Source organism: Myxine glutinosa, chromosome 12 (genome assembly GCF_964187855.1).
Source record: "Myxine glutinosa chromosome 12, kmMyxGlut1.1, whole genome shotgun sequence".
Lineage (NCBI taxonomy): Eukaryota > Metazoa > Chordata > Myxini > Myxiniformes > Myxinidae > Myxine > Myxine glutinosa.
In genome coordinates this window covers 33,240,543-33,258,979 of record NC_136272.1, presented here as the reverse complement: position 1 = coordinate 33,258,979, position 18,437 = coordinate 33,240,543, and the positions used below count along the sequence as shown (strand labels likewise).

Here is an 18,437-nt window from a genome sequence, read left to right as displayed (position 1 = left end):
AGAAAAGAACACCTTCCCTACAGTCAAACATGGAGGAGGTTCAGTGATGTTTTGAGGTTGCTGTGCTGCCTTTGGCACTGAGTAACTTGAATCTGTGCATGGCATCATGAAATCAGGATTTTACCAAGGCATTTTGGAGTGCAAAATGCAGAAAGCTGGGTCTCTGTCGAAGGTCATGGGTCTTGCAGCAGGACAATGACCCCAAACACACTTCAAAAAGCACCCAGGAATGGTTCAAGACAAAACGCTGGACTGTTCTGAAGTGGCCAGCAATGAGTCCAGATCTAAATCCCATTGAACACCTGTGGGGAGATCTGAAAACAGCAGTTGGGAGAAGGCACCCTTCAAATCTGGGAGAACTAGAGCAGTTTGCACAAGAAGAGTAGGCCAAACCACCAGTAGAGGTGGAGGAAGCTCATTCATGGCTAAAGGAAGCGCTTGGCTGCAGTTATTTTATCCAAAGGCTGTGCTACCAAATATTAAGCTACCGAATATTATGTGCTACAAAATGTGCTCCCAAATATTAAGTCGAGGGTGTCAATTATTTTGTCAATGCCATTTCTTTTTATTTTTTGATTTAAAAGGATATATTAAGTTCTGAATAAAAAACAACGGTTCTGTAATATTAACAGTGAAATAAAGAATTCAACTTATCTTCAGAGAAAATTGTGAGTTATTTGAAAAAAGTGCAAGGGTGCCAATAATTTTGGCCATGACTGTGTGTGTGTGTGTGTGTGTGTGTGTGTGTGTGTGTGTGTGTGTGTGTCAATGTAGAGGGTTCAATGGTAACATTATTGTACAACAACAGGAACCCTGACGCATGGAATGAAGGGCGACAGATACGGGAGGAGCATACAAATGTATATACACTAATATGTTTGTACGTGTGCATATATGCATGCATGCATGTACGTGTATGCATGTGCGTGTGTGTGTGTGTGTGTGGCCATTTACAAATAACATGTTGTGGTGCATTTCAGGGAGCAACACATGTCAATGAAAAAACAAAGACGATGTAGTTTTTAACAATTATAAAACCTGGCTTTCCTACTTCGCATGCCAACACCGTTTTGGTCCATAATGACGACTCTATATGCATGTATGTATGTACATGTGTGCGTGTGCGTGTGTGTGTGTGTGTGTGTGTGTGTGTGCGTGTGCGCGCGCAGTGGCGCAGCTATGATTTGTGGCGCTCGGGGCGAAGGCCAAAAATATCGCCCCCTACAGGCACTGACAGTCAGAAATTTATATTGAGGGGGCCATATGAAAGAACTTAAGCTTCCCCAGCGGGCTTAGCAGCAGAGCCCTGGAATCTGTTCAAAATGAGAATAGATTTAGATATTATCTCTTGAGATGATTAGGGTAAACTACAAAGAATCCGGAAGAATTCCAATGTTTCTAAATACGGGCCATGTTAAGGTGCATGGAGCACCTTTCATGGTATTTCATGAGCACCAACATGGTACCATATAATAAGTCTTTCCATGGCATGTTATTCCGATTACAAAATAAATAAGAAAAACAATGACAACATTGTAACAAAGCATTTATTAATACTAATAATATTAAGAACAATAATAATATTCGTACCATTAGGCAATAATAAGACAAATGTATAATCCCCACCCTGGTCCAAGCAGACCTGGGCTTGGTCAAAGGTAAACTAATGCTGAAGAAGTAGAGCAGGCAGGTATGCTACATCAAACATGCATGCAGCATGGTGTGGTTCTATAGCCGAGACAAGAGCTGATGAGACAGAGCAGCAGAGGAAGACAAGAAAGTTAAAAAAAAAACTCACTTGACACGGGATCCTGGCCTCGCTGATTGGTACACAACACCGCAAGAAACACTCCATGACCAAAAGTATGTGGACACCCGAACATCTCATTCCAAAATCATGGGCATTAATATGGAGTTGGTCCCCCCTTTGCTGCTACAACAGCCTCCACTCTTCTGGGAAGTCTTTCCACTAGATGTTGGAACATTGCTTCGGAGATTTGCTTCCATTCAGCCAGAAGAGCATTAGTGAGGTCGGGCACTAATGTTGGGCGATTAGGCCTGGCTCGCAGTCGGCGTTCCAATTCATCCCAAAAGTGTTTGATGGGGTTAAGGTCAGGACTCTGTGCAGGCCAGTAAAGTTCATCCACACCGATCTCGACAAACCATTTCTGTATGGACCTCTCTTTGTGCACGGGGGCATTGTCGTGCTGAAACAGGAAAAGGGCCTTCCCCAATTGTTGCCACAAAGTTGGAAGGACACAATCGTCTAAAATGTCATTGTATGCTGCAGCGTTCAGATTTCCCTTCACTGGAACAGTCAGGAACTTCACTGGAACTAAGGAGCCTAGCCCGAACCATGAAAAACAGCCCCAGACCATTATTCCTCCGACACCAAACTTTACAGTTGGCACTATGTATTCGGGTAGGTAACTTTCTCCTGGCATCCGCCAAACCAAGCTTCGTCCGTCGAACTGCCAGATGGTGAAGCGCGATTCATCACTCCAGAGAACGCATTTCCACAGCTCCAGAGTCCAATGGCAGCGAGCTTTACACCACTCCAGTCGACGCTTGGCATTGCGCATGGTGATCTTAGACTTGTGTGTGGCTGCTCGGCCATGGAAACCCATTTCATGAAGCTCCCGACGAACAGTTGTTGGGCTGAGGTTGCTTCCAGGGACAGTTTGGAACTCGGTAGTGAGTGTTGCAACCGCGGACAGACGATTTTTACACGCTACACGCTTCAGCACTCGGCGGTCCCGTTCTGTGAGCTTGTGTGGCCTACCACTTCGTGGCTGAGCTGTTGTTGCTCCTTGATGTTTCCACCTCACAATAACAGCACTTACAGTTGACTGCCGCAGCTCTTGCATGGCAGAAATTTGACTAACTGAAACTTGTTGGAAAGGTGGCATCCTATGAGGGTGCATGTTGAAAGTCACTGAGCTCTTCAGTATGACCTATTCTACTGCTAATGTTTGTCTATGGAGATTGCATGGCTGTGTGCTTGCTTATATATACACCTGTCAGCAATGGGTGTGGTTGAAACAGCCGAATCACTAATTAGAATGGGTGTCTGTATACTTTTGATCATGTAGTGCGTCTAAATTTGATCGACGTAATTACTTAACAAACGTCCAACAGTTACTCCCCTCCACCCCTTGGGCCAAGTGGCGATCTCCATGTTAGAGTGCATAATTATTAAACCTCATTATACAAGATAAGAGATCTATGCAGCAACACAGATTTATTCACTGTGCGAGGTGATAGAATGAGGAATTAGGAAAAAGTGAATCCGGATGGAAAGGAGTTTGTAAACATCAACCTGACACTGACACGTAGCATGGAGTTTTAGCTGTAAAACGTGGTTCTGAAAGATGCTTCTCGTGATCTCACGAGGTTCGTTGTATTATAATTTATTTATATGCAATACTAATCAAATGGAACATGAAGACGTTTCTTTGAGGGTGTCATTTGGCACCCCATCCACTTCGCGCCTGGTGCTGTTGCCCCCACCCCCCAAACACTACGCCACTGTGTGTGTGCATCTATGCAGGTGTGTAGAAAAAACCGACCTTTAGAGGCCATTTTCCCCTGCAGAACAGGGGTTGGCCCATCTATGCAGGTGTGTGCGGAACAGAAATGAAAAAAGAAGATGTGTGCGCATCTATGCATGTACGTGTGTGCATCCATGTATGTGTGTGCGCATCCATGCATGCAAGTGTACATGCACATATGTATATAATATGTAAGCATGCATGTAGCGAATTAAATGAAAAAAAAAGAAAAGAATTTGCTCTAGGTATGTTAAATTTAACTACATATAAAAATACATTTTTTAATCCCACCTCCCCTCTTTTCTGGCCATACAATCAAGGACCCCCTTTTTTCTTTTTCTTTTTTTGTATACATAATCGAGGCTCGTGAAAGAGCTAACATTTATCACACAAACAAATCAAACAGACAAACAAACAAAGTATATAAAAAGGGGAGCGGGAGACAAGATGAGGAGAGAAGGGGAAGCACATAAACACAACATTTGAGAGCAGGGACATCGGGAATGTGTGGGAGGGAGAGGGCTTGGGGGGAGGCGGCGTGGGAAGGGGTGGGGGGTGGGAGAAGTATAAACACAAGGACACCAAGGACTTCCAGGAAAGAAGTTGGTATTTCAAAAAAGTGGATTTGGGGTGAAATTAGCAGGGGTAGAAAAGATCAAGGTTTTGGATGGGGGAAGATAAAGGATGGTGGTGAACAGCTGTTTTAAAGACTTGGAGGGGGGAGTGGGATTGAAGAGAGTGAGGGAGTTTGTTCCAGAGGCGGGAGAAAAGAGGAATGAAGGAGTGAAGGTGAGCAGAGAGTCTTGATTTTGGCAGTTTAACCATAAGAGGGTTGCAGGCAGATCTTGTGCGACCTGTAGGAATATTTGGGGGACAGAGCCCAGAGAGCTGGAGGAGCAAGGCCGGAGAGGAGTCGGTAGAAGACAGAAAGACCACCAACCTGCCTGCGGTGAGTAAGTGAAAGGCCCTCGAAGGTAGCTTCATCACGGGAGATTCCAATGATTCTGAACGCTTTGGTTTCAACAGCGTGAAGACGAGCTAGGTGTGAGGCAGGAGCACCAGCCCAGAGGGGAGAGCAGTATTCCATTGAGCTGCAGATGAAAGCCTTGTATGTGGTGAGGAGCTCAGGTGTGCCCAGGAAGGACTTCGCACGACGGAGGATGCCCAGTCGGCGACTGGCTTTGGAGGCCAGATTTGAAATGTAGTTTTCCCAGGAAAGATCATGGCAGACAGTGAGACCCAAAAGCTTGAGTGACGGAACTTCTTGGAGAGGATTATTCAGAAAGTGGATGGGAGGATTGTCCAGTTGGTCTTTTCAGAGGGACATCGTAAGAGTGTGAGATTTGTCAGGATTGAAAGACATGTTCCACTTGTTTGCCCAGTCTGTGATTTTGTCCAGGTCTACAGAGAGTGAGGAGGCTGCAGATTGCCGATCTGAGGGATGAGGAATGGAGTGGCAGAGAGTGGAGTCATCAGCAAAGAGATAGAGGGGATTTTCAAGAGAGTCAGAGAGATCATTGATGAAGACCAGAAAAAGCACAGGGCCAGGAACACTGCCTTGGGGAACTCCAGCCTGAACAGGAAGAGGAGATGAGAGAAACCCATTCAGGGCCACACGTTGACTACGACTAGAGAGGAAGTCCGCCAGCCATGCGTGGAGATTTCCATGGATACCAAAGGAGGAGAGTGTGGTGAGCAGAGCGGGGTGCCAGACCGTATCGAAGGCACGTGATATGTCGAGGGAGACAGCTCTAATTTCCTGTTTGGCATTGAGGACCTCCATCCATTGTTGAGACAGCAGAAGCAGCATGTCCAGAGGAGAGTGACCTGGTCTGAAACCAAATTGATGATCACAGATCAAGCCATTGGAGAAGAGGAAAGATTTCATATCCGAAGCAATGATGGATTCCATGACTTTGCTGATAATTGGGAGAAGGCTGATTGGTCTGTAGTTGCTCGGATCTGTTTTTGCACCTTTTTTGTGTAAAGCGGTGATGTTGGCTGATTTCCAAGCAGATGGCAGATGACCTTGAGAAAAAGAGAGGGTGAAGAGAACAGAGAGAGGGAGTGAAAGAGTGGAAGAACAGGATTTTAGGATCCGTGGGCTGATGCTGTCAGGTCCAGTTGCAGAATCAGAGTCGAGGGTTGACAAACTTTTCCACCTTGTCAGGAGGAAAGGACACAGAGTCCAGGAGCAGCTGGGTACGACTGGGTACGGTGGGTACAGAGAGGGATGGGTTTGGGACACAATATTTAGAGGCAAACACAGAGTTGAGGCATTCAGCTTTTTCACGTGCGGAGTCAGCTGTGTAGTCGTTTGAGGTAAGGGAGGGGATGGAGGGGGAACAAACACCAGAAACAGATTTGACCAGACGCCACCAGGATTTGGAAGAGGGAGACAGATAGGATAGTTCGGTCTCGAGAACGGAGAGATATTGTTTCCTGGCTCTCCTGAGGGTGGACACACACTTGGTTCGGGCTTTGTGAAAGGAAACGAGATTTCCTTCCGTTGGATTTGCTTTCCAGAAGACGAAGGCAAGTTGTTTCTGGGCAACAGCCTCACCACAAGATTCCGTGTACCATGGACGGGAGATAGGGTATGACAGCAGAAGACGAGATGGGGATAAATCTGTGCATGAGAGAGAGCAATTTACTTTGGAAGAATTCCCAGGATGAGTTGATGTCAGAGGTGGTCGAGATGGGAGACCAGTCCAGATAATTGATGGCTGCTTGAAGACCGTGCCAGTTGGCCTGAGTGAAATGCCAGACTCGTCGCCGCTGAGGAGGCTCCCTGAGAATGGTCAGAGAGATGTCCACTTTAACAAGCACATGATCAGATGAGCCGATTGGAGCAGAAGAAGAGCAGCAGACATTTTCAGGGAAGTTAGTCATAACCAAGTCCAGAAGAGAAGATGCTCCGTTGACTGAGATCCGGGTCGGGAAATTGACAGATTGTGTCAGTCCCAGTAAGTAGCAGAAGTCCTTTGCTGAGGAGCCATGGCTGGTGAGAGAGGTACCCACACCCAGCCAACTGGCATGGTGACAATTGAAATCACCACCACATATGAGGAAGAGAGAGTTGGGATGAGTATATAGAAGTTGGTCCATATTATCAGACAGCGAGATGTAGATGGAGTCATCACTGTTTGTTGGACGGTACAACACATATTAACAAGAGGTGGGAGCAAAGGGGAAGCCGTAGCCAGAGGTATTCCTCTGGGGAGGGGGCAGTGCAGGTGGAGAGGGGGCAGTGCAGGGCGAGTGAGAAAGAGAGTTTTTGATAAAGAAAGCAACCCCACCTCCAGGACGAGGCTCAGGTCGATCATACCGGAGGAGGGAGTAACCCGGGAGAGATACTAAGGAATCAGAGACATCATGAAGGATCACGAAGGACCCTGACTATTAATTCAACCTTTTGGTAACATTTCAAATGAGAATTCAAATTATCTCACCGAACATGTCTCTCTGTTGGTGGTTGAGCTGGGTGAGTGGTTGACATTCCTGATGAGAGGAACCGCTCTCCACGCTGTTCCAATCGTCGCACGGTGATGAAGTCCCTGGGTGAGGAAATAAAAATAAGGACACAAAAACACAGCACGCCAATCTTGAGGAAACAGTTTGATTGGTTACACATTTAGATTTTTAAAAAATCACAAACATGCACTTCAGGGTAAAACAAAAAAACCTAACCGAGGTGCCACCAGCCCTCCAGCACTTCCCGCAGCTACATCATACGTGATAATTGTGTGATCATCCACCTTCTGCAACACCTGTCACATACACATACGCAATCTGTGACAGCCATTTACAATCAATATGGCGTGGTGCATCGAGGGAACAACACATATCAATGCAAAAACAAGGAAGATGTAGTTTTTAATAATTATAAAACTTGGCTTTCCTACTTCGCATGCCAACACCGTTTTGTTCCATAATGAGGACGACTCCATCTTGAGGATAACTTCATCATAAAGATCGTCAGCAGAAAATTCGAGAATACTCTGTGGGAAGGGAAATGGAGAAACAGGTTAACTCAAGTGTGCTTAGTCAGCAAGAGATCAACAGGCATGATTCATGAGCATTTCAAACCTGGGGAATGTCATCTCGATGGGAGTAAAATCTCAAGTTTTAAGCATCAGGTGTCACAAAAAAAGGTATGCATCGAGGAAAGGACATCGAGAGATAAATGCGTTTCCCTACAATTAATTTTCTCAACCAAGTGTCGAGGGAGCTCTTCTAATTGGAGTATCAGTTCAATATGTTGAAACGTAAGGGGTAAAAGTCTGGAAAACTGACCCGTGCCTGACATGCGATATTTTCCAAGTCCAAAATGGCATAACTCCATGGGTAAGGGACAAAACTCCCTGAAACTCAAACTTGTTCTGCAAGTTATCACAATAAAGCCATGTACCAAATTTCAGTTGAATATGTTAAATGGTATGGGAAAAAAGTCTGGAAACCCCGCAAGTGGGATGGACAGACAGACAGCAAACCTATTGTCCCCTCCTAAGAAACTGGTCGTCTACTCCTAAACTATTGATCCACTGATGCTGAGCAACTCTGGTCCTTATACGTCCTTCCATTGTGTGTTTCTTTACAGGTAATTGCTCACGTAAACAGTGGGATGAGAACAGGTGCAGTGAGGTTACCCACCCGGAGAATGAAAACCTTGCGATTTCCAGATGCAGTTGTGCTGTAAATAGTATCACCAGAATCCTTAAGAGAGAACAAACAAGGTCTTAAAAACAATATGCAAAGCGAATTGTAAAGAAGCACATGACAAAGACAGAGAAACTCCACCCTGCCATAAAATCTATGTATGTATATGGTCCTCTGAATCATGAGGTGAAAACAAATTGGATTCTTCTCCTGGAAGGCAATCCAACCAAAGGCAACCGAAGATCATTCCACAAAGCCTGCAACAAGTGTGTGTCTACTCTCAGGAAAGCCAAAAAGCAACATCTGTCCAATCTCAAGAATTAACTTTCAAATTTGTCTCCCTGTTCCAAAAACCTGGTGGCACCTTGTCAAATCTGTCTTTGGTGTATGCACCCCCCCTTCCATCCCTTCCCTCACTTAAAATGGCAACACAGCTGACTGCTCATGAGAGGGCCTCAGGCCTCAGTTCTATTTGCTTCAAAGTCTTGTGTTCCTAACCCCTCTCTTTCTGTACCCACCTTTCTCAATCACACCCAACTGCTCCTGGATTCAGTGCCTTTTGCACTTGAGAAGGTGGAAAAGATTCTGGCAACCCTCGACTTTGACTCTGCAACCGGATCGGATGGCATCACCTCACGTGTCCTAAAGACCTGCTTTGATGATCCTGCACTTCCTCTTTCTGCCCTTTTCACCCTCTCATTTACCACAGGTAATCTTCCATCAGCTTGGAAATCAGCCAACAACACAGCATTGCACGAAAAAGGTACAAAAATGTATCCCCTTAATTACAGACCAATTAGCTTACTTCCAATTAAGCGGTTAGGGTGCGGCTTGGGATCCTAGGATCCTGGGTTCGAATCCAGGTTGATTGCTCAATTAACGCCGGGGGTTGACTCAGCCTGTCATCCTTCCGAGGTCGGCAAATTGAGTACCAGTTCACTGGTAATTCCCTGTGTGTCGCAAGAGGCGACCACCAACAGCAGGGTTGGCGGCAGGAAGGGCATCCAGCCATGAAACATTGCTTCAAAAAGGGGACCAAGGTGCCCGAAAAAGGCCAACCCCTGCTCTGCGGGGAAAAAAGGCCTCGAAAGGTGGTTCTTCAATTAATCAGCAAGGTCATGGAATCCATAATTACCGTCGACAAAACCATTCCTTTTCTCCAAAGACCTCATCTCAGATAAATCAATGCGAATTCAGACCTGGTCACTCTACCTTGGACTATCTATTCAGTGCTTCGACTCGCCCAACAATGAATGGAGGCCCTCAATATCAGTCATGAGATCAGGGCCGTCTCTCTGGACATATCTCAAGCTTTCGATATAGTCGGGCATCCCACATTTGTTCTCCAAACTGTCTGCCCATGGAATCCTCAGCCAACTCCACTCTTAGCTTACTGACATCCTCCAATTTCATAGCCAATGTGTGGATCCCAATGCAACCCCTTTGCATGTCAAGCTTGGAGGACTCCAAGGCAGTGTTCTAGGCTCCATCCTGTTCCAAATCTTCATCCATGATCTCACCGACTCTCTGGAAAATCATCTTTATCTCTTTGCTGATGACTCCACTCTCTGCCGTGACATCGCTCATCCTTCTGAGACAGGGAGCAGCCTCTTCCCTCTCCTCAGACCTTGACAAAATCACAAATTGGTCAAACACTAGAAATACGTTTATTAACCTGGAAAAACCCCACTCTCTCTCAACTCACTCTCCAAAAGGACCCTCCCATCGACTTTCTCAACAACTCTCTTGACAAGGTTCGGTCACTCAAACTCTTGGTTCTCACTTCCAACAATGACCTCTCTTGGGCAAGCCATATTTAAAAGTTGGCCTGCAAAGCCAGATGCCGATTGAGCATCCTCCCGACATGCAAAGTCCTTCCTAGGCACACCTGAGCTCCTATCCACCTACAAGGCCTTCATCCACAGCTTGATGGAGTACTGCTCGCCCCTCTGGGCTAGCTCCTCTGCCTCACATCTTGCTCAGGTCAATGCCGTGCCAACGAAGACTTCCAAGATCATTGGAATCTCTCACGACGAAGCTGAGGCTATAGACCCTATCACTTCGCCATCGCCGAAAGGACGGTGGTGTTTGTCTTCTTCCGCCTCGCTTATCATCTCGTACCCTCTGCCATCTTCGTGCTTTGTCCCTCCCAGCTATCTGCAGGACACTTGCAGTCCACCAGCAACCTCCTCCTAGTGAAACTGCCTAAATCCAGAACCACTGCTCAGCTCCACTCATTTATTCCTCTTTTTTCCTGCCTGTGGAACCACATTCCATACTCTCTCCAATCTCATTCTTCTCTCCAGGTCTCGTCTTCAAGACTGCTGTTCACCACCATCTCAAGTCATCCCCCATCAAAAACCATGATCTTATATACACCTGTTAAACCACCACCACCCCTCCCAAAATTTTGATGTGATGTATCCATCTTGTCCACCCCTTGCGTACTCCTCTAACCCTCATCGTTACCTGCATCCCTTGTTTGTCCGTTTCCGTACACTTTCTCCCTCTGCCCTGCTTTTGGCATTTTCTCCTTTCTCCTGTTGTTGCCTTTGCTATGTTGTGTCCTGATCTGTTCTGTCTCATAGCTCTTCCAAGAGCCTTGACCATGTATATAAAAATAGCTATAAGGGCGACAATGATGCAATAGAGCAGTCCCTTTAACTCTCGGGTCGCTGGGAGGTAACAGCAGAATTAAATAATTGTGAAGTTTCTGTGCACAATGTCACCTGATGGTGTCGGTCTTCTCTGTGGGTCAAGTTAAGGAAAGAATTAAAATTTTTGCCAAGGTACCCAAATATAATGGCTTACCCTTCATCAAAAGGCACGGTGAAAACTTTAACATCCACTACCAAGTGCCAGCAACAAAAAAACAGCCAGATGGTTATCCCCTCAGAAAAGATTGACAATGTTCTTCAATGCAACACCCGACTTGGGGACCTAGCATTTCTATAGTCGGATTGAATTTTTTTTCTCAGGTTCAAGCTCCTGCACTTCCTCTTTCTGTGTTGCTCAGCTTCCTCAGCCTGGTGTTGGCTTAGCGGTGAGGGCGCTGGCTTGGGATCCCAGGATCCTGGGATCGAATCCCGGTCGATCGCTGAATTAACACCAGGGGGGTTGACTCAGCCCGTCATCCTTCCGAGGTCGGCAGATTGAGCACAAGCTCACTGGTAATTCCCTGTGTGTCGCAAGACGTGACTAACAGGGTTGGCGGCAGGAAGGGCATCCGGCCATAAAACATTGCTTCAAAAAGGGGGCCCACGGTGCCCGGAAAAGGCCAACCCCTGCTCTGCGTGGAAAAATGGCCTCCAAAGGTGGTTCAAGCACGGACTACATAACCCAAATAAAAATGCCGAGTATCAAACGCTGTGCCGGATGTCTGCAACACGTATTTAATAATTCTTCAATGACTTGGTATATATGACGAAAATAAGTTAATCTTGCTGTATGCTTTTGTAAAATCAGGTGTGTGTGGGTACACGGACATCCTCGTGATAGCCTTACAGATCTCTTTTCCAGCATCCAGTGCTCCTGTGTAGACAATATATACTTGAGGCCTTCCATGGACACCTTCCCTTGTTTGATGTACTCTTTATCCTGGAGAGAAAGATTGACAAGGCCAAATCACCCAATACGAGTGCTCGCTAAATGCACAATAAACAAAAAGGAAAAGCAGGATAGACGTGTACATCCTTACCATGTACTCGATCACAACACAAACTGAAAACTTTACCAGCAGCGATTTAACTCTCGAAAAGGCACGTAGGACCTCAAAACGCAAATCTATGGTGATAATGTAGACTTTATGGGGATTTTTATATATTGGGTAAAAGATCAATTCGGAGATATTTCGACATATTGTGTACCATGTATTATGGCTGTGCCATAATTACACACTCGTGATAATGGCTAGACAAGAAAAAGTGGAAGAAGAAGAAGAAACAAATTGAAAAACAGAATAACATGCAGGATGGAAATGACTCGGACGAAATGATACCTGAGAGCTCAGGTCTCTTTCAGTTTCATTGTCGGAATCTGCGTTCGATCCTGGCACAGGAAGAGGTAAAGATTTCAGAAAGGATGGTTTTGCATTGCTCGATGAGAACAAAAGTAATGACGTTTCCTTGTAAACAAAGCCACATCACGTGATGGTATCTTAAAGGATTAAAGTTGGTCTGAGCCCTTAAATTATCATTACACTGACTTCACTTTAAATTCCACTGTATGTGAACATCCGTACACTCGTTTCAGAATAAGTGCAGCTCCTCTATGAGCCTAAAATAATGAAAGGACATACTGAGGCAAAGTGTTCACCTGTGATGGATGAGGGAGGCGAGTAAAATGCAGCATCCGAAGGTGCGCCTGGTAGGAGAAGCGGCCCACTATCGGCGTAATTTATGTTCGACACAGATGCACCTGAAGATAGGTACACAGGTGAATTAGACCAAAAGATTATGGAGTAAAAGATGGACAGTGTTAACCAAGACAGTGAGAGCACTTGCTCATAATGTAGAGCTCTGCATAAAATCAGAGCACAAGGCCCTCGCAACTTAATACACAGATGCAAAAGGGATCCCAAATCTGAAGCTGCCAGATTTCCAGGAGATGGGTTTTCTTCATCACCGAATCAGTTTTTTTCACTACAAATCGGATCCTATTTTCCATTCAGAGAACCAAATACCAAAAACCCTTTAGCAATGACCTTTACACCTTGAGATCGTTACCTCCACCACCAAAGGTGGGTGGAGGTTATGTTTTCACCCTTGGCTATCTGTCTGTGAACAGGAAATCGCAGAGTTGTGGACGGATTTGGACGAATTTGGTGAAGATCCGGATACTATAATTTTTTCTTTAACTTCTTCACCATTAGAGATAGGGCCAAAAACAATATATAGCAGGATATCTCAAAAAGTTTTGGACAGATTCGGACGAAACTTGGTGGACCTAAATAGGGTGTGTGACGAGGACTAATCAATTCATTTTCGGTGAAGATTGGAATACAGATCCGGATACGAGAATTTTTTCTTTAACGTCTTCACCATTAGAGATAGGGCCAAAAACAATATATAGCAGGATATCCCAAAAAGTTTTGGACAGATTCGGACGAAACTTGGTGGACCTATTGGGTGTGTGAAGAGGACGAATCGATTCATTTTCGGTGAAGATTGGAATACGGATCCGGATACGAGAATTTTTTTTAATTTCTCAATTGATTCTTCACCATTGAATGATAGGGCCAAAAACGATATATAGCATGATATTTCAAAAAATCATGAACGGATTGTGACAAAACTAGGTGGAATAGTTGGTTAGGTGACAAGAACAAGCAGATTAGATTTTGGTGTCCGAATCCAGATCTGGCCCATCAGTGGGATCCAAAACGTATTTACTGTTCAGCCTGGCAGAGGTATGCACCCTACTGAGTGCCATTCTCAGTTGTTATTAGATCAGTAGGCCAACATCATGAGGAACAATGAAAGAAAAGAGGAAGCGATAAAAACTTGAGGTAAAGGTGAGAAAACCCAGTGACGACAGACAACACCATTGGCGAGGAAAGAGAAGGGTTGGTGAACAGAGTAGAACAAGCTTAACTCACGAGCTTCATCTCTGTCCTCTCGTGGAAGAACCTTAAAGTCCAAAAACCACGTCTCCAACCAGGCGACCACGAAGGAGATGATTGGCAGCACACAACCCATGGCACTTTGCTCCAGCAACTAAAGTAGACCAAAGAGACCACAAAATTAAGGACACCAATCACAGCAGAGCTTTCAACCGCAGCAAGATTAAAGCAGCATACCAGGAAAGGAAATAAAAGATTGATGATTATCTACGCCACCAATGTAGGAAGGAGGCTATGTATTCACACAATTGTTTGTTTGTCTTTGTGAGCTGAATATCTCAAAGACAAAGCTTTGTGGATACTTTGGGTTGTCACACAAACTGATGAGGTGAAGATCTAGATCTGGATCCGAGAATTTTAAAAGCGATTCTTCACAATTGAGAGATGGGGCCAAAACCGAGTTACACTGCCTTCAGAAAGTATTCACACCCCTTGCCTTCTTCACATTTGGTTGTGTTACAGCCTGAATTTAAAAGAAATTAAATTTAAATCACTAATCTACACATAATACCCCATAATGTCAAGGTGAATTTTTTTTGGGAAATTGTTACAAAATAATTAAAAATGAAGCACAGAAATATCGAATTTATATAATTATTCAACCCCGAGCCAATACTTCATAGAAGCACCTTCAGGAGTATGTCCGTATCTGCTTTGCACATCTGGATTTGGGGAATTTCTCCCATTTTTCCTTACAGATTTGCTCAAGCTCTGTCAAGTTGGTTGGGGAGCATCGGTGAACAGCAATCTTCAAGTCTTTCAACAGATTCTCAATGGGATTCAAGTCTGGGCTTTGGCTGGGCCACTCGAGGACTTTCACCTTCTTGACCAGAAGCCATTCCAGTGTTGCTTTGCTGGATGCTTGGTGTCATTATCCTGTTGGAATATAAATCTTCACCGCAGTCTAAGATCTTTTGCACACTGAAGCAGGTTCTCCTCAAGGATTTGCCTGTAGTTGGCTCCATTCATTATTCCCTCTATCCTTACAAGTCTCCCAGCCCCTTCCACTGAAAATCATCCTCATAGCATGATGCTACCACCACTATGCTTCACGATAAGAATGGTGTTAGATGGGTGATGAGCAGTGCTCGGTTTCCACCAGACGTAGCACTTTGCATTCAGGCCAGAGTTCAATTTTAGTTTCATCAGACCACAGAATCCTTTTGCCTCATGTTCTCAGACTCTTTCACGTACCTTTTTGCAAACTCCAGGTGTGACATGTGCCTTTTTCTCAGGAGTGGCTTCCATCTGGCAACTCTCCCATAAAGCTTAGATTTGTGAAGTGCTACAGAGACGGTTGTCCTTCTGGCAGGTTCTCCCATATCAGCCAAGGAACTCTTTAGTTATCTCAGGGTGGTCATTAAATTCTTGGTCACCTCCTTGACCATGGTGCTTCTTGTCCAGTTGCTCAATGTGGTGAGGTGGCCAGCTCTAGGAAGAGTCTGGGTAGTTCCATGTTTTTGCCTTTTTTTGTATACTCAGTCGAGGCTCATGTAAGAGCTAACACAGAGAACATATAATAAATGGAGAGGGAGACAAGAGGGGAGAGAGGGACATACAACAGCAGTAGAGACCAGGGGCATCGGGAGATCTGTGGAAGGGAGAGGGCTGGGGCAGGGTACACGGGATAAACAAAATGGACACTAGAACGAGACTTTCAGGAAAGAAACAGAATTAGAAGGAGGTGGATTTAGGTTGGATTAACGGAGCTAGAAAAGATCAAGGTTTTGAATGGGGATGGAATGGATGGTGGTGAACAGCTGTTTTGAAGACTTAGAGGGAGGAGTAGGATTGAAGAGTGTGTGGGAGTTTGTTCCAGAGGTGGGGGAAAAAAAGGAATGAAAGAGTGAAGGTAAGCAGAGAGTCTTCATTTTGGTAGTTTCACCAGAAGAGGGTTGCTGACAGATCTTGTGCGTCCTGCAGGAACATTTGGGGGACAGAGCACAGACAGAGCAGGGAGTGCAAAGCCGGAGAGGAGTCGGCAGAAGGCAAACTGCCAACCTGCCTACAGTGAGAGAGTGAAAGGCCCTCAGAATCAGCTTAACCACGGGAGATACCAATGATTCGGAAAGCTTTGGTTTCTACAATTTGTGAAGCCGAGCTTGGTGCGAGGCAGGAGCACCAGCCCAGAGGGGAGAGCAGTACTCCATCAAGCTGCGGATGAAAGCTTTGTATGTGGTGAGGAGCCCAGGTGTGCCAAGAAAGGGCTTTGCACGATGGAGGATGCCCAGACGGCGACTGGCATTGGAGTCCAGCTTGGAAATGTGTTTTTTCCCAGGAAAGATCATGGCAGATAGTGAGACCCAAAAGCTTAAGTGACAGAACTTCTTCAAGAGGATTGTTGAGAAAGTAGATGGGAGGGTTTTCCAGACGGTCTTTTTAGAGAAACATTGTGAGGATGTGAGATTTGTCAGGATTGAAAGACATGTTCCCATGTTTGACCAGTTTGTGATTTTATCCAGATCTGGAGAGAGTGAAGAGGCTGATACCTGCTGATCTGAGGGTTGAGATATGGAGCGGCAGAGGGTGGAGTCAACAGCAAAAATATAGAGATGATTTTCCAGAGAGTCAGCGAGTTCATTAATGAAGACCAGAAAAAACCTAGGGCCCAGAACATTGCCTTCAGGAACTCCAGCCTGAACAGGAAGGGGAGAAGAAAGAATTACATTCAGAGCCACATGTTGACTTTGACAGGAGGGGAAATACGCGAGCCATGTGTGGAGATTTCCACGGATATCAGAAGATGAAAGTTTGGAGAGCAGGGTGGGGGGCCAGACAGTATCAAAGGCACGAGATATGTCAATGGCGACGGCTCTGATTTCCTATCTGGCGTTGACGACCAGAGTACCATTTTGAGACAGCAGAGGCAGCATGTCCAGAGTAGAATGACCTGGTCTGAATCCAAATGAATGAGCCAAGATCAAGCCATTGGAGAAGAGGAAGGATTTGATATCAGAAGCGATAATGGATTCCATGACATTGCTGATTATTGGGAGCAGGCTGATTGGTCTGTTGTTGCAAGGATCTGTTTTTGCACATTTTTTGTAGAAAGCAGTAATGTTCGTTGATTTCCCAGCAGTTGGCAGATGTCTTTGATCAAAAGAGGGGGTGAAGAGAACAGAGAGAGGGTGAGATAGAGCAGCAGAGTAGGATTTTGGGACCCATGGGCTGATTCCCCCTGTTCCAGTTGCAGAATCAGAGTCGAAGTTTGACAGAAACTTCTCCACCTTGTCAGGAGAGAAGGACAGCGTCCAGGAGCAGCTGGGTTCGACTGGGTAAGTTGTGTACAGAGGGATGGGTTTGGGACACAAGATTTTGAGGCAAATACAGAGTGGAGGTATTCAGATTTTTCATGTGCGGTGTCAGCTGTGTAGCCGTTTAAAATTAGGGATGGGATGGAAGGGGAACAAACACCAGAAACAGATTTGACCAGACACCACCAGGATTTGGAAGAGGGAGACAGGTTTGAGAGTTCAGTCTTGAGAGTAAAGAGATATTGCTTCCTGGCTCTCCTGAAGGTAGACAAACACTTGTTCCGAGCTTTGTGAAAGGAAATGAGATTGCCTTCAATTGGATTTGCCTTCCAGGAGGCGAAGGCAAGTTGTTTCAGGGCATCTGCCTCACTAGAAGATTCAGTGTACCAGGACGGGAGTAAGTGTATGACAACTGAAGACGATATGGGATAAATCTGTGCATGAGAGAGAGCAAATTTCTTTTGAAGAATGCCTAGGATGAGTTGATGTTAGAGACAGTTGATTTCCTAATGCCAGATTTCCTAAAGATGGAAGACTGTTAGAGACAGTTTCTGCTCTGACATGCACTTTCAACAGTGGGACCTTGTCTTGAAAGGTGTGTCAATTTCTAAATCATGTCCATTTCATTGAATTGGTCACAGGTGGACACCAATCAAGTTATGGAGACATCTCAAGGATGATCAAAGAAAATTGTATGCACCTGAGCTCAATTTGGAGTGTCATAGCAAAGGGGTTGAATACTTATTGACTCAAGACATTTCAGCTTTTCATTATTATTTTGAAAAAAATTGTGAAAAATTAATTTCAACTTTGACATTATGGGGTATTATGTGTCGATCAGTGACAAAAAAAAAATCGCAATTTTATCCATTTTAAATTCAGGCTGCAACACAACAAAATGTGAAAAAAGTCAAGGAGTGTGAATACTTTCTGAAGGTTCTGTATAGCACGATATCTCAAGATGTTGTGGATAGATTGACAAAACTTGGTGGATGAGTTGGGTTGGTGACAATAAGGAGCTGATTCGATTTTGGTTCAGGTCCATATCCTATCAGTGGGATACAAAATGTAAACTATTCAGCCTGGTGAAGGTGTGCGCTCGACCGACTGCTGTTCTAGTTCTTACTTTGTTCCTGTTTTTCACCCCCCCACACACTGCAGTAATGCATTTGGTAGTGAAATGAAACAAAACAGCTATGCTCATATGTCAGCAAGGTGGTCTTGCAGGCTACCCTGGTTATACCAAAAGGACTTGCTTCTGCTACAGTTAAGTGGAATTCAGAGGTGAATTCACTTTCACCAAATGTTCCCCACCATGAAGTCAGGGCCAGGAACAGGTGCTTTTATTACTGA

General features: G+C 45.1%; 2 protein-coding genes across 10 annotated transcripts in view; one reads left to right on the top strand and one right to left on the bottom strand.

Moving 5' to 3' along the window:
* The window catches only part of STARD3 (StAR related lipid transfer domain containing 3), a 196,824-nt gene that overhangs the window by 14,113 nt on the left and 164,274 nt on the right, over window positions 1-18,437 (bottom strand). For all 5 annotated transcript variants that reach the window (XM_078766692.1, XM_068132796.2, XM_068132797.2 and 2 more), the window contains 8 exons: window positions 13,807-13,924; window positions 12,525-12,626; window positions 12,208-12,257; window positions 11,715-11,807; window positions 8,205-8,267; window positions 7,457-7,552; window positions 7,242-7,321; window positions 7,004-7,108 (listed from right to left, as the gene is read on the bottom strand). In XM_078766692.1, the coding sequence (XP_078622818.1) occupies window positions 7,004-7,108; window positions 7,242-7,321; window positions 7,457-7,552; window positions 8,205-8,267; window positions 11,715-11,807; window positions 12,208-12,257; window positions 12,525-12,626; window positions 13,807-13,924 (707 nt within the window). The remainder of the gene's footprint in view (window positions 1-7,003; window positions 7,109-7,241; window positions 7,322-7,456; window positions 7,553-8,204; window positions 8,268-11,714; window positions 11,808-12,207; window positions 12,258-12,524; window positions 12,627-13,806; window positions 13,925-18,437) is intronic.
* The window catches only part of LOC137437983 (thioredoxin domain-containing protein 6), a 108,408-nt gene that overhangs the window by 72,434 nt on the left and 17,537 nt on the right, over window positions 1-18,437 (top strand). The window lies entirely within an intron of this gene.